Source organism: Lissotriton helveticus, chromosome 4_1 (assembly GCF_964261635.1).
Source record: "Lissotriton helveticus chromosome 4_1, aLisHel1.1, whole genome shotgun sequence".
In the NCBI taxonomy this organism is placed as follows: Eukaryota; Metazoa; Chordata; class Amphibia; order Caudata; family Salamandridae; genus Lissotriton; species Lissotriton helveticus.
This window is the reverse complement of record NC_136063.1, coordinates 800,927,758-800,950,408: the sequence shown is the minus strand read 5'-3', so window position 1 is coordinate 800,950,408 and position 22,651 is coordinate 800,927,758. Positions and strand designations below refer to the sequence as shown.

The 22,651-nt window shown below is 50.7% G+C and overlaps 1 protein-coding gene and 1 long non-coding RNA gene across 3 annotated transcripts in view; one reads left to right on the top strand and one right to left on the bottom strand.

Moving 5' to 3' along the window:
* The window catches only part of LOC144828875 (uncharacterized), a 778,691-nt gene that overhangs the window by 185,319 nt on the left and 570,721 nt on the right, over positions 1–22,651 (bottom strand). For both annotated transcript variants that reach the window (XR_013610548.1, XR_013610549.1), the window contains exons 2-3: positions 12,805–12,870; positions 10,990–11,103 (exon numbers count right to left, since the gene is read on the bottom strand). This is a non-coding gene — a long non-coding RNA (uncharacterized LOC144828875). The remainder of the gene's footprint in view (positions 1–10,989; positions 11,104–12,804; positions 12,871–22,651) is intronic.
* Positions 1–22,651, top strand: part of COLEC12 (collectin subfamily member 12) — a 585,337-nt gene that overhangs the window by 475,138 nt on the left and 87,548 nt on the right. The window contains exon 8 of the mRNA XM_078687450.1: positions 13,012–13,121. Coding sequence (XP_078543576.1) covers positions 13,012–13,121 — 110 coding nt within the window. The remainder of the gene's footprint in view (positions 1–13,011; positions 13,122–22,651) is intronic.

Sequence of the window (22,651 nt, the reverse complement as noted above, 5' to 3'; positions counted from 1 at the left end):
ATTGGAAATCGAGTCAAATGTAGAGAGGGGAAGTGGGAAAACGGATGGGCAAATGGAAAGAGAAAACGAGCAAAGGGAAGTTGAAGATGGAACATGGCATAGGAAGGGGAGGAGTGCTCACTGCTTGGAAGATGGAAGGGGAAGATGACGCACTTTTGCCAGATGGCTCAGAAATAGCATGGTTTTTTTATGCAGACAATGACCTCGACCTTCTTTGACAAGAACATCTGTAGAATCAGACTGTCAACAAGTTCTAATCAGAAAGGGCACATCCAGATCAGAACCAGGGAGTTGCCCTCTGTGTTAGTGATGAGTGATACACCTATTAATGTGCTGGGGCTATATTAAGAAGAGTGACCCAAATACCTTCCACTACGTGCTCATATAATCAGTCTCATTAAGGAGCGTCTGGATCCCTGTATTCCAGCGCAACCTCTTCCAAGAGCAGCTGCATCTGGTGCTTCCTTAGCCAAGACAAACCAGCATGGTCCAGTAGCAGCACGGCCGATCTGAAAGAGACACGTTAGTGATAGATTCCTTACCCTAGAATAGAATATCCCCAGGCGTCAGACTGGATCCGGAAACTTTTGCGTAGTAATACCCCTGCGCGTCGGTAGGCGTCGTCCGCGGCTCCGTGTCCGTCGTTAGCGCCGGAATGATGTCGCCGGAGTACTTAGACGCCGCCCTCTCGCGCTGACGTCAGTTCTTCTTTTTTCCGCACCAGCTAGCGCAGATCCGGAGAAGCTCTACCCCTTAGTCACTTTTTGACTAAACTTTTTTGATCTTTTGATCTGTTATTCTCGAGTCGCTACGACTCCTACGGTGCCGGTAGGGATGCCCGGGTTCAAACCCTGTTCCAAGTGTGGCCGCATGATGTCGGTTACCGACCCCCATCGCCGGTGTCTTCAGTGTCTAGGCCTCGACCACGACGACCGAACCTGCTCCGACTGCCGGGCCTTGAAGTCTAAGGCTAGGCGGGAGCGGTCCCGCAAGCGGCTTGAGCTCCGGCAGTCGGCCCCATGCCGTTTGAGGTCCCGGTCCCACAGGAGGTTGAGGGACCGGTTGCGGGGTCGGAGCCCTCGTAGCTCCGGGAGTCGGCAACGGTCTTCAGGATCCAGGTCCTCAGGTAAGAGGAATGAGAGGTCGGACAGGCATCATCGTTCTTCCGACCCACCCCGACGATCGCGCGATGCGGTCGGGGGTTCGGGTGACACCACCCACGCGGCTCCGACGGAGTCGCGGGCGTCGCCACCTGCTCCATGCCTTCCGGTCCCTGGGCACGGTGCGACGCCAGAGAAGGTCGAGCGGTACCTCATGGCCATGAGGTCTCTCCCTTCTCCGCCGGGCTCCATGGCGCCTTTGGGCCCAGCGGTCCCGGCTGGGGGGCCTAGCGGGTGTCAGGACTAGGGCGGCTTGCGGTCTAGGGCCCGCCCCATCCTGTAGGCACATACGCCTATTCCTGTGCGATCAACCCTTATGTGGTAAAAGCCATAGAGTAGCCTCTGGAGTATTGTGGTGGCGTAAATGTTTAAAGAGGCAAACCACACCTTGTTGAATTTTAATCTGTGGGCTCCATTATGTACATATCCTTTTTTGTGCATGTTCATGTGTCCTAGTATGTTTGTTCTCTTTACTAACTTTTTCCCACTCAGGATGCGTGAGATTTGGCATCTTACGCGAGATGAGTGAGATTTGGCATATCACGCAAGATGCGTGAGATTTGGCATTTCACGCGAGATGCGTGAGATTTGGCATGGGCGTGCCTACGATGACGTCACCGGCCGCGCCCAGTTCCCCGTGCTCACTATTCGGTGTTCTTGGAGAAGGAGGTTAGTCCAGAAGCTCTGACCTTCACTTGGTTTTGGGGCTCTTAGAAAGCAGTGGTGGTGAGTCCTCTAGCGCCAGCGTGTTCGCAGGAGTCTTTTGCACGATCAGAGACGGAGGCAAATTCTGGAGCAGTCAGATTCCCCAGGTCGACTCTTGCTTCGATGGCTGACATTCCGCTGGGCTTCCTTTATAGTCATTCAGCGCAGACATCGCTTCGTGCGTAGAGTAGGTCGTACTCTACAGGTAGGACCTGACCAGCTTATACTTTTTGTTTACCTGAGCACCTATCAGTCCAGAGAGGGCTGAGTTTGTTAAAGCGTATTTTGGCTTGTGGACCAGAGTGTTTATTTAAGTTTTCACTGATGTTTTATAGTGCTAATGTTTATATGATGCTAAACTGAGTGGATTTTATGCATGTTATTCGACAATAGAAATCTTGGTTAGTTTTAGTCTAATGCTACGTTAGCCATTTAGTAAGAAGAATCTGCTGATACTAGAGTTAAGTGTTGGGCAGCATTATTCAGAAAAGCGTATAATTCTATTCACTCAAAGTGAAACAAAGCCTCATTAATGTGGTCAATATTGAGCAAGAATGTATAGACACATTCTGAGTGGCGTTATCACGCAAAAGGCAAATTGCGTTATTGTTTGTTATTTGTAGCTAACTTTTCCTTTGCAGTTCTCCTTCCCAGCTGTTCCCTTCCTAATTCCCTTTCCCCCCGCTTGATCCCTTCAATACTCTGTGTAAGTAATACAGTCAGAGTTGAAGGTATCAAGAGGTGGGCCCTTTTATCATCGCATCCAGACTCGGAGGAAGGCTTCGTCTGACAGCGGGGCGGGTGCTTCGGCTCCGACGCCGTCGGGTACTTCGACCCGGCGCTGCCGGCGACTTCGGTCCCGGCGCCACAGGGCCCCACTGGATCCGGTTCCGGATCCGGGTCGTCGACATCACGACCTCAACGACGCCGGCCCCTAGGGTGTCGCCCCCGGCGACGCCGTCCCCAATCCTACCCTTGATTCGGTTCCGGCGCTGGAGCGATGTCGTATGGAGACTTTGACTTCCACGAACCATCCCCATCCGTTGAACCTGAATTTCAGGTGATGGGTGACGAGGGTGATTGGGAGGGGTCTGTGGACCCTCTGGCACAGGAGTGACAGTCTCAACAGGACTGGACATATGAGCTTGGGGATGCCAGTGGACTGGACACTTCGCCAGACACTGGTTTTGTCTCCCCTCCAACCGTGGCTACGGAGGAGGGGGCTGCCTACAGTGTAGTGTTGACGCGGGCGGCCATGTCATTGGGCCTGGAGCTCCCCGTCGCGGCCGTGAAGACTAACCTCCTCACTGAGGTCCTTAAACCGCAGGCAAGCTCCACTGAGCCTCTGCTGCCGTTTAATGAGGCCTTGTGTGACGTTCTTTTAGGCACTTGGTCCAAGCCCGCTACAGGTCAGCCTGTAGATAGGAACGTGGCCAGACGCTACCGCCCGGCTCCGGGCGACCCTTGCTTCTTGTCCACCCACCCCACCCCCGAGAGCCTGGTTATCCAGGCCTCTACTTCCCAGACCGCATTCCCGACGGCTCCGCCCGATCGGGAATCCAAGAGGTACGAACAATTCGGTAAGAAGGTGTTCTCGTCTCTGAGTTTGGGACTGCGGTCAGTCAATACCGCATGCCTCTTGGGCCGCTACACCCACACTCTGTGGGACACGGTCGCGGACGTGCTGCCACAATGTCCGGAGGAGGCCCGGACTAAACTCGCCCAAGCCCTTGCGGAGGGTCGATATGCGGCACCCTCTTCCATCCGGTGTGGGCTGGATACCACGGACTCACTGGGCAGAGCGATGGCAACGACGGTGGCGGTTCAACGCCGCGCCTGGTTGAGGACCGCCAACTTTTCGGCTGATGTCCAGGCCACCCTTCTGGACATGCCGTTTGATCGCCGTCGCCTCTTTGGCGACAAGGCAGACCATGCGCTTGAGCGTTTTAAGGACTCTAGGGCTACAGCCAAGTCCTTGGGCCTCCCGGCCCCATGCCAGCAAACGGGTGTCTTTCGCTCCTTTCGTGGCCAAGGAAGGGGCGCCCCCACAGGTGCTGCCAGCCACGCACAGCAGAGTAATACACAGCGCATTGGCGGCCGTGGAAACCGCCGTGGCGGCGGTCGGGGACAACGGCGAGGCCTGCCCACACCTCCCCCTGCAGCATCCGCCACAAAACCCTCCTTGTTCGTGCTTTCAGGCCCATGTGACGCCAGTGGGGGCAGGGTTCGCCATCACCACTTCCACTGGCGCACTGTCACGTCGGACGTGTGGGTGCTGCAGATCGTCCAAAGGGGCTACTCCCTCCCCTTCGAGGCGACCCCTCCAGCCATGCCACCGCAATACCACCGCCTGTTGGGGGATCACTTGCAACTACTGCAAGAGGAAGTTACGGCCCTCTTGGCCAAGGAGGCCATCGAGCGCGTTCCTGGGCCAGAAGTAGGGTGTGGTTGATACTCCCACTACTTTCTGGTACCCAAGAAGGGCAAAGGGGGCCTACGCCCTATCTTGGACCTACGGAACGTCAACGGCTTCCTCCGGAAGGAGAAGTTCAAGATGCTGACATTGGCTCAGGTCTTAGCTGCCCTAGACCCTGGAGACTGGATGGTAGCGTTCGACTTGCAGGACGCTTATTTTCACATCCCCGTCCTGCCGGCCCACCGACGTTACCTACGGTTCACGGTAGGCCACGAGCACTTTCAGTATACCGTGCTCCCCTTCGGCCTTACCAGCGCCCCACGGGTGTTCACGAAAGTGATGGCGGTGGTCGCAGCTCATCTGCGCAGATTGGGGATTTCAGTCTTCCCCTACCTCGACGACTGATTGTTGAAGGCGGGCTCACCCCAGACAGTCATCAGCCACCTCCAGACTACGGCCGACCTCCTGCACCTGCTGGGGTTCTCCATCAATGTGCCGAAGTCACACCTGTGTCCCTCTCAGAAGCTCCTCTTCATCAGAGCGGTTCTAGACTCAGCGCAGTTTCGGGTTTATCCTGACGAACAGTTTCAGTTGGCCCAGCATCAGGGCAACTTGTCCGACCATGTCTTGATCTCGGAGGGCACTGCAAGCAGTTGCAGTGGTGGCTCACGGACCGCGATTGGGTCAGCGGCAGATCCCTCTCTCTACCCCGACCGGAGCACGTAGTTGTGACGGACGGGTCCCTCCAGGGCTGGGGGGGCCACATGGGAGAGGAGGAGATCAGAGGCCTCTGGTCTCCAGCGGAGTCCCAGCTCCACATCAACCTTCTGGAGCTGCGGGCGATCCGTCTTGCACTGAAGGCATTCCTCCCCTCTGTCCGGGGGAGTGTAGTGCAGGTGTTCATGGACAACACCATCGCCATGTGGTACTGCAACAAACAGGGCGGGGTGGGGTCGTGAACCCTATGCCAGGAGGCTCTGCGCCTCTGGCAGTGGCTGGAACATCATGGCGTGACCATGGTGGTTCAACACCTGGCAGGTTCTCTGAACGCCAGGGCGGACAAACTCAGGTGTCGGTGCATGATGGATCACGAATGGCGTCTGAACTTGGACGTGGCGCAAGGTCTCTTTCAGCAGTGGGGAGTGCCTTGGTTAGATCTATTCGCCACAGAAGAGAACGCGCAATGTCATCAGTTCTGCGCGTTGGAATTTCCAAGGCGGCACTCGCTCGGAGACGCTTTTCGTCGCAAGTGGAGTTGCGGTCTATTGTACTTCTTTCCGCCTGTACCACCTCTGCCTAGAGTGCTGAAGAAGATCAGGCGCGACCGGGCCCAGGTTATCCTTGTGGCTCCGGACTGGGCACGAAGATGTTGGTATCCAGAGCTACTCAGCATGTCTGTCGATCCCCCGATTCGTCTGCCTCTTCAGGAGGACCTTCTGTTGCAGCAGCAGGGGACGGTCCTCCACCCAAACCTGTCCAGTCTCCACCTACAAGCTTGGAGATTGAGCGGCGACAGTTGAGGCCTTTTGACTTGCCTCCTGAAGTCTGTAATGTCATTCTGGCAGCCAGGCGACCCTCCACAAAGTCGGTATATGCCTGCAGGTGGAACAGATTTGTGGCATGGTGCACAGCAAAGGCTGTGGATCCACTCTCTGCCCCCCTTTCTGAGGTTCTCCTCTTCCTTCTCTCTCTTGCCCAGCAGGGCTCTGCTCTGGGCACTATCAAGGGCCACCTTTCTGCCCTCATCAGCCATCTTTGTTAAAGTCCCCAATTGTAAATAGGTTTTTGAAGGGAACCACACACATGTTCCCTCCTGTTCCATTTGTGATGCCTCAGTGAGACTTGAACCTTGTACTTACTTATCTGATGTGCGCTCCCTTTGAGCCACTTCATAACTGTCCTCTCCGTCTTCTTACTCTGAAGACTGCGTTCCTGGTTGCCATCACTTCTGCCAGGAGAGTGAGTGAGCTCCATGCTCTTTCTTCCAAACCTCCTTTCCTTTCTGTCCATCCGTACAAGGTTGTGTTGCGGACAAGACCCTCTTTCCTGCCCAAGGTAGTCACAGCCTTCCACATCGGGCAGTCCATCACCTTGCCCACCTTCTTTCCGCCTCCGCATCCCTCGAAAGAGGAAGAGAGGCTCCACCGTCTGGACCCAAAACGTGCGCTCTCAATCTATTTGGATCGCACACGTCCGTTCCGGGTGGATGACCAACTCTTTGTTGGTTACGTGGGCGCTAAGAAAGGATGGGCGGTGCACAAGCGGACCATCTCTCGGTGGATCGTATTGTGCATCCAGGCGTGTTACTCCTTGGCTAAAAAGGAGCCTCCTGTTGGGCTTAGGGCCCACTCCACTCGGGCCACGGTGACTACTACTGCCCTGGGCCGAGGAGTCCCCTTGCAGGACATTTGTGAGGCAGCTACGTGGGCCAAGCTGCACACGTTCGCGAGACACTACTGCCTGGACAGTCAAGTCCGGAGGGATGGCTTCTTTGGCCGTTCCGTCCTCCAGGACTTTCTGGTGTGATTATTGGTTTGCAGACCCACCACCGGGGTTGGTATTGCTGGGGTATCTATTCTAAGGTAAGGAATCTATCACTAACATGTCTCTTTCAGATGCACAAGTTACTACTTGTGTAACGATATATCTGTAAGAAACATTAGTTAGTGATAGATTCCTTACCGACCCACCCATCCTCCCCGTTCTGCGAACCGATATCTAGGGTTAAGGTCATTCCCTGTCAGGGCCCTAGTTTCATGGCACCAGTGTTGGTTCTATCATGGCTCTGCGCATCTGGCACGGAAAAGCTGTGTATCAGAACTGACGTCAGCGCCCAAGGGCGGCGTCTAAGTACTCCGGCGACGTCATTCCGGCGCTAACAACGCCGACGACGGACGCGGACGACGCCTACCGACGCGCAGGGGTATTGATACGCAAAAGTTTCCGGATCCAGTCTGACGCCTGGGTGGATATTCTATTCTAAGATAAGGAATCTATCACTAACTAATGTCTCTTACAGATATATCGTTACACAAGTAGTAACTTGTGCGACACTACACTGCAAAGGCCATTGGCAACAGACCTGACCACCTCCTCTGTGGCCATTATCGCAGGAGTACCGCTGGACACCTCCAAGCATCACCGCATGACACCCCTGGCACCCCACTGCAGCATTCATTAGAGTCCTCCTCAATACCACCAACTAACCATTCACAACAGCACCGCTTGGTGCCCACTGAACCAACAAATGACCTGCCACCGTAGAAGCTGTCAGCCAGAATTACATCAAGAAACCCAAATAAAAGAATAGAAATTGCACAGAACACTCCAAAATGCTGTTAATTAGCTAACAGTGAGGCACACCAAGGGCGTTGTGGAAGGGCTTACTGAGGGACCCTGCTTAGAAATTAAACAGTCTTCTAGCGGTCACAACTGGGGTCAGAGGTGTACAGCTCTCCTGCTAGGAACAGAGGGTCTTGGAACAAGCTGCGCTACTTCCAATAAGATGCACCAGCTTAGAAAGTTGCAAAATATCAAAATCTTATTACAGGGGCCATCCCGGTACCCATAATGAACTCCATTTGATTCATTTTACCTCATGCCAGCCATCAATGCCCCACGCAGCCCGAGCAGTGGGCGTGGATTGGGGAGCTAGAAGGAGCCCCAGTCTCCATTTAAGGAAGGCACCGCTTCCCCCAGACATGTATAAGTCCCCTGGGGAGTGACCACCAGAACTTTTTTGCCCCATTCTATATGTCAAAAACAGCTCCAGCTGGTGGCGGGCACCCGCAAGGTGCTTGGTTTTCAAGGCTACCTGTCTGTAACCTGTCACATGCCCAGGGCATCGCAGAGCCCTCGTGTGGCACTGCAGACAAGGCAGTCTTCCGCAGCATCTGTTCCACCCTGGCACCAGGTGTTCCCTGCCACAGGACTCCCATTGTCAGGACAGCACGCATGGCTTGGTGCCATCCTGGTATCTCGGAGGGCCCTCGGGCACCGAGGACTCCCTGCCAGTCATGACTCCCGTCTCCTACCCTTAAACCTCTGTGTTAATAAAGGAGACAGTTCAGCTAGCACGGGATAACAACGTGAAGCAGACCGTCTGTTCTATTTCAATATCTCGTCATGTGGGTGTTTTAAAAAGCGCCTGAGTACTGCTTTATGCTTCTTCTTAGCGCTCCGATTTGTTCTAAAATACAAAATACAAATTAATAAACTGCTGTCACTAACAGCACTACACAGGCCAAGGCCACTGGCATGGCACGATGCCCACGTGAACCGAGTGCAGAGAAGCCTATCATTCCCACCTCGCCCTCTCTCTTCCCCAAACCTAGCTGCAGAGACATGAAGACATTCTTACCTGGGCGGCTGCCCATCGCCTCCTTGCAGGCACCACAGCTGGCAGGTCGTTCGTTACTGGCGGACTGGTGGCAGGCTAAGGGAACTCCCGGTGGCTCCGGCAGGGGCACGCCAAGGTCAGGTGGCTCCGGAGGGTGGTCAGACGTTGGGGGCTGGGAGTCAGGGGGTTCTTCTGCCCCGGTGCCAAAGACAGGATGTGCAGCGCGGCACCCATGTGCCACTGCTTAGGCGCCAAGCCTAATGTAACCTCAAATGATCTCTACGGGTAAATGCCGGATACCGTCCCTCAACTGCTCCGTCCTGTCACATCGCTGAGATTGTTTTTTGGCTATGCGAGCCCAATTATATAGGTAGCAAATGATATGTGGAAAGCCTACGTCACACTCCACAGAGACAGGACCGGCGCCCTCATTTCTCGGAGACCATTTGACCAAAGCAAGCCTGCGAGGTCACTAATGAAGTGACCATTGGCCAATCACAGTGCAGCAGTGCCACCACCCACGCGGGGCACCCAATGCTTTAATGTCTTCCCTCAGGCTGCGCGGTGTCTCAGCCAACCCAGACTCTGCTTTAGCAGCACTAGCATTGGCTAGAGCAGGGAGATGGCCCATTAGGAGACCGGGGGCTGCTGCATGAAGCAACCCTCGGCCTCTCCCCCCCCCCCCTCACTCTCCTACAGGATGGTAGTAGGTGGCTGTTACAGTGCGCATGTTCGGGCTGGTCATAAAAATGACCAGCCCAAAATTGAGCATGCACACTATTGCAGCTGCGCTTAGTGCTCACCGCTGCCTGCTGTCACTCAACCCTTGCTGCCGCAGCCCCGCCCCCAACCCCTTCAGCCGCAGCGGCTGATTGCCTCGGGCGTGTCCCGGAGTATCAGCGCGAGACTCAGAGAGACTGCCAGTGCCGACTGTGAGTAGTTTCTAATTATAAAACTAATGGAACAGGTTGCTTGCGTGAATGGGGCCAAGTGGCTAGTGGGGAAACGCCCCAGCGCCACAATGGACCCACCGCCATTGATGCCCACTCTAGCAGCAAGATCCAACGTGGGGATCCTTGGAAGTCCAGAGACACAAACTGTGGAATGCCCGGATCAGAGCTAATCCTGAATACCTCTGATTCAGAAATCTCCTTAAAACTGAACGCTGCAGGAATCTGCTTTTCCAGGTATTGTAATTGAAGACTCTAGGTTGATGATTCTACCTAATCCTACCTTTAAAAACAAACATGCGTTGAAGTAATTTCAGGCTAGAGACCAGCACTATAAAAGCACCTCAATAAATGAATGCATAAGTAATTTGATGCAGTATCGTGTTCACCATACCACACAAAATGGATATAGTTTTCATTAATCCTGTAGTTGAAATGACACAAAACATTAATGCTTCTAGGGAAAAATCTTCGCACATTAGCGCATATCAACAATCAAACACTTCAAAATTATCCCTGAATGTGAAGCCATCTGCACAACCTAACCTAGTGAACCAAAGGAGATGTAGCATCTGTCCTCTCTCGTTGATCATTACAATTACAATGTTATGAAATAAGACTTGTCAGAGACCCACCACATGCTTGAGCCATGAAATAAATCAGTGAAGGCTACCCTGGCAACCTATGTACTGCCTGTTCTTCCTTGAGGCAAACAAAGCTTACAAGGGCTCTTCTTCACAGTGTGACCTTTGTAAATATGCAATGAAATGGCTAACCTGCCCTATTGTGTGAAAGCTGTGGTGGAATGTGGAGCAGGAAAATCAACAACTAAAAAGGAGTGTACATTTATATGAATGAGTGTCCTTTCATTAATCCATAAGATTACACTCTTTTTCAATTATCATGATTAAATGCAGTGTCGTCATTCAGGAGTCTTGTAAATCTTTTTGAATCCAACTATATTCAATATTTCAATTGGCAGGAATAGTCCATTCAGCCCAGCCAACACGTTTCGTCCCTTTAGGACTTCATCAGGGCTGCAAATTTAAAATATACGAATCACAAATGTATTCTCCATATACATTATTTACACAAACTTATATGTACAATGTTCACATCTAAATTAAACCATACAAGACTCCCTACCTATATATAGACTTGAACAGCAATTTTCATAAGTTTTAACAATTCACTTCTCCCATCCCACCTGGCGGTACAATGGCGAAGTGAACCCACCCATGTTGATAGGCACGGTCTCATATTATTTCACACCAATGGACTCTTACCAACGTTTGCTGTCCACCTATGGCTAATGGTCCTTCTATAAACCCTCAATTTACATCTCTAGGGATATAGCAAGCATTCAACCCTTTGTCACATGAAAGTTTGCTTCCATAACCTAAAAATTACTTCTCTCACTTGTGAATTCTGCTGTGTCAGTTTATTGTAAGATGTGTCACCGTCTTCTTGTTCCACTATTCTTCATAGAAAGGTATTCATGCTGACCGGTGGTGTAGTAACCCCCACTTCTATCTAAAATAAAAGACAGATATTTAGTCCCCTCCCACCTGAATCGTATCCAACAACAATATTACTCCTTCAACAAAATTGCAGATAAAAAAAAAACTTCTTTACAAAATCTCCTGGAACCCTTCGAAAGCTATCCCTCTCACCAAAATGTGCTCAACTGTTATAACAAACCATTTGACTTCTGCTGCGGGTTACGTAACTAGTTAAATCCGATAACAAACGAGACTCCTCCATGCTAACTAGTTACGCAACCCCCAGCAGAAGTGAAATGGTTTGTTATATCACCCTAGGATTGTGGTGCGCCCTTCCTACCCCTCAATGCTCCACATAACATACTTTCACAATAAAACACCCAGAGCTCAATTGATCAGCAATTCACAGCCAGTTAGAACTCGACCCACATTTAAATTTCTGTAAACAAATCAGAGGGATAAACTAAATTCGAAGATATCTAAACATTATTTTTTAGTTTTCTCAAAATCAATGAATGAATTAAAAAATGAATCCTCAATAGCCTCGTCTTTATATAAGGTTTAGTATTATTCTGTCCAATCCCTATGGAAATTTCAATGGCAATTGCAACTTACTGGCCCAGCATGTGCCCTTCCCCTCTTGATCATTGTGCAGAAATCTTGGGGGGGGGAGGGGTGTGTATGTGTGTGTGTATGTGTGTCTTTGTGTACAAATTTTCATAAAGTGGCCAAACAGAGCTATGCAAACCAATTCAAAATAACTACAGCTTCCCTGTTGCTGGGTCTGCAATAAATATTCTCTGTATCTGGGACTCGTGGATTCTGATCCCCAATGTAAGTCCCACACAAAGCATCTACTTGGCTTGATCCACCAGAAAGTGTATTGGAAGAGGCGTCATACTGGAAGTGTGACTTGTAAAAACAAAAGGTGGCATTACTAATGTATACTAGGCAGAAAACAGCCATGACCTGTTGCCAAGATTTAACGGCGAATGGCACAAATAAATTAAAGGGTGTTGTTTAGGGGCTGGACTGTTGCTAGCTGCATATTTTGAAGCCCTGGCCAAGATTAATATCTCCAGGTTGTCTAGGTTATTCAAATTAGTAGAACTATGATAAAATTGGAAACAAAATATAAAAGGTATTGGCTATAACATTTATTCCACTCCGTATCACCAAACTTCCTAAGCCTTATTGCTTGGTTGAAGAATGGTAAAGAGTGTGACGATTGTTGAGGAGGTAAATACATTCTAAACTCCATAAGTATGTATGTATAAGGTATTTAGACCTAGCCACAAGGCAGTGGGGTGCTGTACATGGTCAAAGACACGCATATGGTCAAATGTATGTGTAGCTGAAGCTGGGTTGTGAATGATTAATGCATTGGATGTAGCAGGGTTGCTGCTGGTTTAATGCATTATCATGTACTGATGATGAGTGCTTCGTTGACACATTTTTCCGACTCTAGAAACTACATGTGGCTACGCCCCATGTGCCTATTTACATAAATCTACATCTACATCTTAACATGGTCTTTGATTGATTAGTAGTTTATAACGTTGTCATTGCACATTTGATGCCCTATATTTGGCTTACGGGGAGACAGCAATATTGGGTCCATCTATTAAACAGGATTGGTCCGAGCTACCCTTTGAACTATGAGAAGCACTGTGTGATTCAAGTATCAAAGACCAGTGGAAGAGACATTATAAGGTGGATAAAACAAGACTACCTTTAATGATAATATGGAGGCTGAAGAAGATGTCTGTATACAGCATAATAAAGTACCTCAGTGTTCCTGGAAAGAAAGAAAACATGTTGCAATGTGTATCTTTATGCCATTACTTATATGTTTCACATTCCTGATACCACACCTTTCACCATTTATAAAATGTGTATTATCATACAATAACTTTCAATGTAATTTGTTTTATTTCAGCAATTCCTTAAAAAATTGATCTTTGGGAAGGGAGGTTTCTGGATTGGCCTGACTGACTCTGAAGAAGAAAATGTGTGGAAGTGGATTGATGGAACGATGCCAACATTCACGTAAGTGACAAAAGCTCACCTGTGGGTTATTTCCTTTATTTTATATTCATGTCACACTCTTGCTCTCACACTCTCACAAAAGGGGTTACTGACATGACTGTCTGCTACCAGTGCTGTCAGTCTCAAGATCACAATGAAGCAGCATAGGTATATCCTTGACTCCGCATCTACGAACTTTCATTTGTGCTTTCCTAACTGCTGCTATATTTTCAAATATTTGTACAGTTCATTTACAGATATTTTAACATTGGGGTGTATTAGAAAAACTGACATCTACGGCCTTTCCTCTCACTCTCCTTATTGCCTACACGATTGTCACATCGTTTATGTGAGAAGGTAGCCTGGTATATGCTGTCCACTAATTAAAGTGGGCACCCTGTACCAGTCCACACGACCCTTATGATGTATGAGGACAAAGATGACCTTTAGAAAGCTATCCTAGTGGTAGCTGTGGAAAGCAGCCTTCAGGCTTAATCTTGAAGGAATGTGAAGCAGCTTGTTTACCAGAATATCATCTCCTGAATTACTAAATGAAGGAGCACCACATAATAGTTATATGAAAAAATATATTTATTAATATAACACTCTCTACTATCCTTTACATGAGGATAGAACAGAAAACACACAAAGAGATCAATAGAACAGTTGTAAGTAGCACAATACACTGTGGGCTCCAGGGAGAGACCAAACCATATACTAAAATAGAGGTATAACAATCACGACTTGACTAGAGACAGTGCCTAGTGCACGTAGAACCACTGGGGCTCCAAGGAACCACCCAAGGTGATGACACAGGGAGCCCACGGAGCCGGGTGCAGTGAGGAAACACGACCGGGTGCTCCGTACAACTCTATAGGAATGTCACAGTTGTAAAGTTAAAGTTTAAAGACACTTCTGGGAGGACTTCGAGCAAACCCTTTGGAACTTAAGAGGTTGGAGAGTCACCCCACCCGTGTATACCGTAGTACCCGAGTTACCTGTCCCAGGGGAGCCGGGTAAATAGGTTTGGAATGGTGTTGGAAACCTCTGTCGTTCTCTATGGAAGGAAGTGAAGAAGTACTGCTGCCGTGAAGGTGAACAGTTTCCGGTGGAATCCAAGCCTGGATTCAGGAAGGAAGGAACCTGAAAGCAGAGGGGACAGAGTTTGGGTCACTTCAGAGTGACCAGGGGCTCAGAAGACGAATGCCCACCGATGCCGGGTGCTTCTGGTGCGAAGAAGAGATGCTTGACTCTGCAGCCACGAGGACCAGGAGATGTCGAGGACGGCCAGGAGCCGGAGGTGAGCTGTCCCACGAAGGATGTCGAGTGCTGAGGGGTCGGTGTCCGGCGGGGTCGGTGTCCAGCGGGAGCACCAACAACCCTTGGCAACAGCAACCCACGCAGGAGGTCAAGTCGGTTACGGTGTGGACCAGCAAGGTCCAGGGGACTCACCGAGCAATGGGGAGTGAGGGCACATCTGGAGCAACCAGGAAAGCCCAAGAACAATCAAGATGACCCTCAGGAGGACCCACAGGCCGAATGACAGGTGTCTCGAGAGAACCTCGAGCAAGATTGCAAAGTACCAGCCCACGGAGCACTTGGTGCGAGGAGGCTGGATTTCTTTGGTGCAAATACTGCTCAGTGTCAGGCCTACACGGAGTCCAATGCATAAGCTCGGGAATCGCCAACAAGCTATGCACTTGCAAATGGACGTGGTGCACAGGGGTTTGGGGTACGCAGCCCCCACGAGGTATACTGGCCTCAAACTTGGTGAGAGGGCAGATCGACCTCAGGGACCTTCAGGAACCCACCTCCTGTGTTGCTGAAATTTTCGGAGTCCACAGGGGCGCAGCAGTAGCAGACCGGTCAGTTGCGCTTTATTCTCATGGCTTCTTCTGACGGCCAACGGCCGTCGCGTGCACTACTTTTGTAGTGCTGCGCATGTCCTTTGGCCGTCGCGGTCCCGCCCGCTCAATAGAACGTTCTGCACTAGCGTGAAACGTTCGGCGCAGTTAAGGGGTTAGGTGCCTGCAAAGCAGGGGAGTGACTCCTTCACTCCAAGGGAGATTCTTCTGTTGTCTTTAGTGCACCACAGGTCCTGCACAGAGCCTGTATGGAGCAAAGGCACAGCCTAAGCTTTGGACGGAAAGCGGGACGAAGTCGAGCCCAGTCGAGGTCCAGCGAAGTCCAGCGTGTCCAGATGTCGAAGGTCAGTGGTTTCTTCTTGTAGAATCTTGTCCACGTAAAATCTAATATCCTGTAGCCAGGTAAACCATTTTATACCCACGGGAGAGGGTTGGACAGATTCAGAGGACCCTCCTAGGGGAGGGGCAGAACAGAGGGGTGGCTACACCCATGTCCAGTTTTGTGCCAGAGCAGGACCCAATGGCTCCCAGAGCTGGTTTGAGCTGGACTATGCACAGGGACACCAAATGTGCCCCAGGTGCAGACTTTCAGGCACTCTTAGAGTGCACCCGCCCAGCCCCAATACACTAAACCCTGTCTGGGAGGTGGTCACACCTCCCTGTGACAGGATGCCTTTTGTGCTGCCTTCCTCTGAGCTTAGCTCAGCAGCAGGAGGGCAGAAATGTGTCTCTGGTCGGCAGCATCCATTTTGTGCTGTCCGGGTCGTGAAGGCTGGTCCCGGTTAGACCAGTGACCCCCACGAAGCTCGCTTCTGAAGTGTGGAATCATACCTCCCATTCCAGGTACTGGTGGAGGGACGATTCCAATGTGTTTGATACCAAACACGATATGTTTCTATGCAGCCGTTTTCGAGATAGCATTTACCGAAAGGTTATAATGCACCTCTACCTATATGTCCGGCTGAGTCACAGACAACCCGGGAGAATGGTCTCCGAAGGCTGCAGAGAGGCTCTGCTCATGCTGTGGCACCCTTTCAAATAAAACCCAGCACCCTGCCTTCAGGATTGTTAAGGCCTGCTATAGGGGTGACTTATAAGTTTTAAGTGCAGTGACCCTTAGATATAGTGAACTGCTATCTAAAGTAAGTGGTGCATGCACCATCTTACACAGGCTGCAATAGCAGACCTCGAGTTCCATTTTGCATGGCCTCTCATGGGTGGCATAATACATGCTTCAGCCCATGGGAGGCCTCTGGGGTACCTATGCTGGGCTAGTCTTCAGACATGGAGATATGAGTTTATTTTCCTTTTCTGGCTGCAATCTTAGAGGATTCAGTAAAGTAAACTGTAGGAAAGTAGTATCTGCGTCTTATGGCTACCCCCACTATTTTGCTTGATGTCTCACTGTTTTTGACTAGTCTGACTGGGTCCTGCTAATCAGGACCCCAGTTTATATGCTTTCTCCCTTAAATTGACATACATGTACTTTGGTACACTCCAGATTGGATACTGGGGTAGCCTTGTCAGTCCCTAGTATATTGTACCCATGCACCCAGGGCATAGGTACCCCAGAGGTCTCCCATGGGCTGCAGCATGTATTATGCCATCCATGAGAGACCATTCAAAATGGAACTACAGGCCTGCCATTGCAGCCTGTGTAAGTTGGTGCATGCACCTCTTACTGAAGATTTAGGTTTAATATATCTAAGGGTCTCTGCACTTAAGACCTATGGGCCACCCCTCTAGCAGGCCTTTACAATACTGATGCCAGGGTGCTTGGTTCTAAGTGAGAGGGTGCTCCTGCATGAGCAGGACACCCCTGCAGCCTACAGAGAACATTTTCCCGGGTTGTCAGTGAAGCAGCCATATACTATATAGAGGGGCATCGCGTGACCGCACGATGACCATCTAGAAAATGGCTGCAACGAATCCTATCATGTTTGGTATCAAACATGTTGGAATCATAAAATCACCCGGTAGACGGTGTGGGAGGTATGATTCCAAGCACTGGAAGAGCCCTCCGTTAGGTGCTCGCTGTTCCCAGTACCATCCTTCTAGTTTTGGACAGCACAAAATGGTTCAGCCGACCAGACACATTTCTGCCATCCTGCTGCTGAGCCAAGCTCGAGCAGGGGAAGGCAGAACAATAGGCATCCTATCAGAGGGAGGAGTGACCACCTCCCAGACTGGATTTAGTGTATTAGGGCTGGGTGGGTGCACTTGTCAGCAACTGAAAGTCTGCATAAGGGGCACATTTGGTGTCCCTGTGCTTAGTCCAGTTCAAACCAGTCCTGGGAGCCATTGGCTCCTACTCTTGCACGAAACTGGACAAAGGTCATGGGAGTAACCTTCCCCCTGTCCAGATTCTCCCTTGGGAGGGTCCCCTGAATCTTGCCAACCCTTTCCCTAGGGTTCTTAAGGGCTTACCTGGGTGTAGGTCCCTAGATTCGTCGTGGACAAGATTCAGAACTGAAACCACTGCACCTCTACAGTCTGGGCACTCTGGACTTTGCTGGACTTTGTTTGGGCCTGACTTTGTCTCCCTTTCAGTCTGCTGCATGGTCTGTGTCTGTGCACCATACGGGATCCGTGCAGGACCTGTGAAGCATCCAAGACACTTGAAGATAATCTCCCTTGAAGTGAAGGAGTCACTTACCTGCTTTCGCAGGCACCTTAACACTGCTGACCGGTCTGCTGATCCCAAGCTACTGCGGACTCAGAAGGGTTCAACAACACAAGTGGTGGTTATCTACGTCTCCCGAGGCCCGAGCTGCAATCTCACCAAGTCTGAGGTCAGAATCCCTTGTGGGGGCTGCATTAATCGAACCCCTGTGCACCACTTACTTTTGCAAGTGCATGTGCTTGTTGGCAACTATATGACAAGTGCATTGGGCTCCAAGTAGCCACAACCTCCGTCAACTTCTTCCACCAAGATCTTCAGCCAGATCACCTCGTGGGCACCATGGCCTGCTCCTTTTGGTGAGCTGCTCGAGGTCCTCTCGCGATCCCTGTGCCTCCGGCCTGTGGGTCCAATTGAGGGTCATCTTTGTTTTCCTTGGGCTCCTCTGATTGCTTGGGGCATGCCCTGGCTCTCCTGCTTGTGGTGAGTCTCCTGGACCTTGCTGGTCCCAATCATGCACTTTCTTGACTTCCTGCATGGGTTGCATGTGCCAAGGCTGGTTGGTGCTCCCGCCAGACACCAACCCTTCAGCACTTGGCATCCTTCGTGGGACAGCTTGTATCCAGGTCCTGGTCATCCTCAACGTCACCTGGTCCTCGCAGCTGCAGAGTAAAGGTCACTGTCATCTATCCTGAAGCACCCGACATAAGAGGGCATTAGTCTTCCAAGTCTCCTGGACACTCCCGAGTTACATAGACTATGTCCTCTATGCTTTCAGGTACTCCTCTTCAAGAATCCACGTTTGGATTCCCATTGACACTTTCTCCTCTTCCAGCAGTGGCACTTTCCTGAAGTCCTCCATTGGGTTGGACAGCGGTTTATGACGCCACTTCACACCTATACACCTGGCTCCCCTGGGATAGGTAACTTGGGCAACACAGTATCCACAGGTGGGATGGCTCTCCAACCTTCTGTTTTCCACAGGGTTTCTTCAGGGTCCACTGGGAAGAGACCCTAATCTTAAAAATTCCAATGCAACTTGCACATAGACTTGCACGGCGCATGCAGGCGTGTTCCCACACTGCACACGCTCTCCATGGGGACCCTATCTACTTACCGTGTGTGCTTCTGTGGGTCCCCAGCATTTCTACATCCTCTCCACATTGTCCTGACTCGACTCTGGAGGAATAGAACCTGACCGCTACTGCCCTTGCTCAGGACGCCTTGTCGCTACAGACCTTTTTCCTGTGTGGGGAAGCCGTGGGTGTGGTGCTCCCTGCCTCCCGCTGCCTCGTAGCAGACCATCATCACAACGAGACCGCCGAGGGGAGTGCAGCATAGAAACTACAGTACCCAGCAGCCCATGCGCCTCGCGCGCTCTGAAACCGCGCCAGGAGGCGCTTAAAAACAACGTGAGACCCTGCTTGAGCGGGGAATAGAACCTGACCGCTACTGCCCTTGCTCAGGACGCCTTGCCGCTACAGACCTTTTTCCTGTGTGGGGAAGCCGTGGGTGTGGTGCTCCCTGCCCCCCGCTGCCTCGTTGTAGCAGACCATCATCACAACGAGACCGCCGAGGGGAGTGCAGCATAGAAACTACAGTACCCAGCAGCCCATGCGCCTCACGCGCTCTGAAACCGCGCCAGGAGGCGCTTAAAAACAATGTGAGACCCTGCTTGAGCGGGGAATAGAACCTGACCGCTACTGCCCTTGCTCAGGACGCCTTGCCGCTACAGACATTTTTCCTGTGTGGGGAAGCCGTTGGTGTGGTGCTCCCTGACTCCCGCTGCCTCGTAGCAGACCATCATCACAACGAGACCGCCGAGGGGAGTGCAGCATAGAAACTACAGTACCCAGCAGCCCATGCGCCTCGCGCGCTCTGAAACCGCGCCAGGAGGCGCTTAAAAACAACGTGAGACCCTGCTTGAGCGGGGAATAGAACCTGACCGCTACTGCCCTTGCTCAGGACGCCTTGCCGCTACAGACCTTTTTCCTGTGTGGGGAAGCCGTGGGTGTGGTGCTCCCTGCCCCCCGCTGCCTCGTTGTAGCAGACCATCATCACAACGAGACCGCCGAGGGGAGTGCAGCATAGAAACTACAATACCCAGCAGCCCATGCGCCTCGCGCGCTCTGAAACCACGCCAGGAGGCGCTTAAAAACAACGTGAGACCCTGCTTGAGCGGGGAATAGAACCTGACCGCTACTGCCCTTGCTCAGGACGCCTTGCCGCTACAGACCTTTTTCCTGTGTGGGGAAGCCGTGGGTGTGGTGCTCCCTGCCTCCCGCTGCCTCGTTGTAGCAGACCATCATCACAACGAGACCGCCGAGGAGAGTGCAGCATAGAAACTACAGTACCCAGCAGCCCATGCGCCTCGCGCGCTCTGAAACCGCACCAGGAGGCGCTTAAAAACAACGTGAGACCCGCCTCGCGGGACGCCGGGCGAAGCCCGGGCCAAGGGCGGGCCCGTTTAAGACTGGGTAAGACTGGACTGGGCCACCCCATTGACATTTGTACAACCGTATTCAGTATTCATTATTTTGCCATTGACATATTGCTTTAGTTCTTATCATTGTGTAAAATCCCTTTTTCTGGGTCCCACAACCTTGAATTATGTCACCTAGAGGGACCAGGAGTAACAAGGCGCTTCGTACTGCCCAAACTACCGGCCCGATCGACCAGTTTATTGCCAGAGCAAATGACGCCATCAATCAAGGCGTACTTCTACTAGAGCGGAGGGTTTCACAGGATTTGACTGCCGCCAGGCGCTCTTCGCTGGGCTTATTGGCGGCAGCCAAAACCCCTCAGCGCCCCCTAGAACCTGATACTCTACTGGAAGATCTTGTTGACCCACATTCAGTCCCAGGTACTGTGGACCTGTCAGTCTCACTTGAGCTATCAGCCCTCCAAACATCACAGCTATCTATGTCCTCGGAGCAGACACCGGCTCTCTTTATTAGCCCGAGCAGGGACGACTCTATCATAACCACAATTCGGGGTATAAGGGAGGGAGCCATACCCAAGAATAAAAAGACTAAAAAGAATCCTCGCCTTAACAGGAGTCCTCAGCAAAACAAAAATTCCCACAAACAAATCCAAAAAATGACACATTTAAATCCCCTATCCCTTCCTTCCAATCAAACTCCCAAATTAGTTGCCCCTCCGCTGGATGAGGCGAACCCCATTCCCTCTGATACAATAAATCTTTCCACCACTTCTGCCAATTTTAGCGCCAGTAGTAACACGGGTAGTAATAGTGTACTCCGCGGTCTAAATAACCAACTATTAGATAGGCTAGGGGCACTAATTAAATCTTATTTCCAACCGCTCGAACTCACCCTTATAAAAATAGAAAAACAGCTTGATGAGTTATCCTCAACCCTAAAAGCTAATCAAGGTTCCGTCCCTGGCCACACAATAGCCCAAACTACAGTTCATAAACCAAAATCCAAAAATCCCAACGATGGGGTGTCAGCAACAAAATCAACTACCACAGTAGTGGCTCTCCACCCCAAACCTTCACTTCCAAAGGCGACTAAAACCTCTATCTTATCAAACACCCCTGCCCCTCCACCTGTTCAGCCCACCGTTCCGCCTCCTAAGCAAACTAATCTACCAGGGCTTCAAAATACCACCTATAAGAACAGGAGGAGGGGTGGTCACTCCATCCATCTTCCCCCAGAAGCCGCTCCTTATGTTGTCATCATGACAGGGGTCCCCGAGTTGAACCCAAACTTGGAGGAACCAGGCTGGTCCCTTAGAAATAAGGTACTCCATTGGCTATCTGTTAACAGGCCCCTTCCCCCTTACTCTGACAATAGAGTTACTACAGTTCGCAGAGTCCCCTGGATAGGTAAAGAGCTAAAATCTCTCCCGGGTGACTGCGTCATTGTCAACTTTGAGGATCCCCATACTGTAGAGCATATTTGCTCCTGGGGTACACAATATACATCTGATGGAATTGGTACTAAAAGACTCTCCTTCTTCTATCCTCCAGTCCAACATTATAACACCGGCCCAGAATGAAACTGGACCCCAGTTGGAAACTGGAACAGAAGACGTGATTGGGCCGATTGGCCGAGTACCGGGGGTAGAGATGTAGTTTCAACCTTTGGATGGAGAGGTGTGCCACTGACCAACAGATATGACTGCCTGGAAATGGTGGATTGACCATTATCCAACAGTCCTCTGGAATACACCTCTCCATCCTCCCCAACGATTAATTCATTAGAACAATTTGACCACTCTCCAACCCCTCCCCTTCCAACTAGTATTCCACTCATTTCAGAAGCTCCAATCCCAGAAGTATTAATTTTATTACCTATATTACATCAACATCCCGCTTCTATGAAAGACGTTCATATTACAACACATTCCGTTGCTCAATTAGCAAATACTTCTCTCAGCCCAGGTATCTTAACATCTGACCTCAAGTCGAACAATAGAAAGTCCACTCCCTTTACCCTTCAGCTCTCTGTTCTATTTTGGAACGTTGCGGGTCTTCGTTCAAAACTAAAACCATGGTTGGACATAGTAACCTCCCATCAATTAGTTTGTTTACAGGAAACGTGGGCTATAGACCCTATTCACATCCAGGGCTAAAAAACGTTCCACTCCCCAGCCAGCAATACCACTCATGGCCGATCCAAGGGAGGTTTAGTGGTGTATATTTCAAACAATTTACCCTCAATGAAATCATCTGTTCTATACACCACAGCGAACTTTCAAATCATCATGGTTGTATTTAGTAATTGTACGCTACATCTCTTTATTAATTTCTATAACAACCTTTGCCCACTTGAATGTGTTAAGTCTGTAAAAGAAATCTCTCTAGCTATAAGTGAACAACGTAACAAGTACCCAACACTCGCATGCTATGTGATTTGGGGTGGGGATTTTAATGTTTCACTGTGTGCCAACCATATGAAAGGTATCTGTGGTCTGCTAGATGAACATGACTGTCCACTAACTCACTTTACGCATACATCCTTAGGCAATGCTTTGAATGACACAATTTTCACACTGGAATTAGGTTATGCCAACGACTTAGTGGAACCTCCAGTCGAATT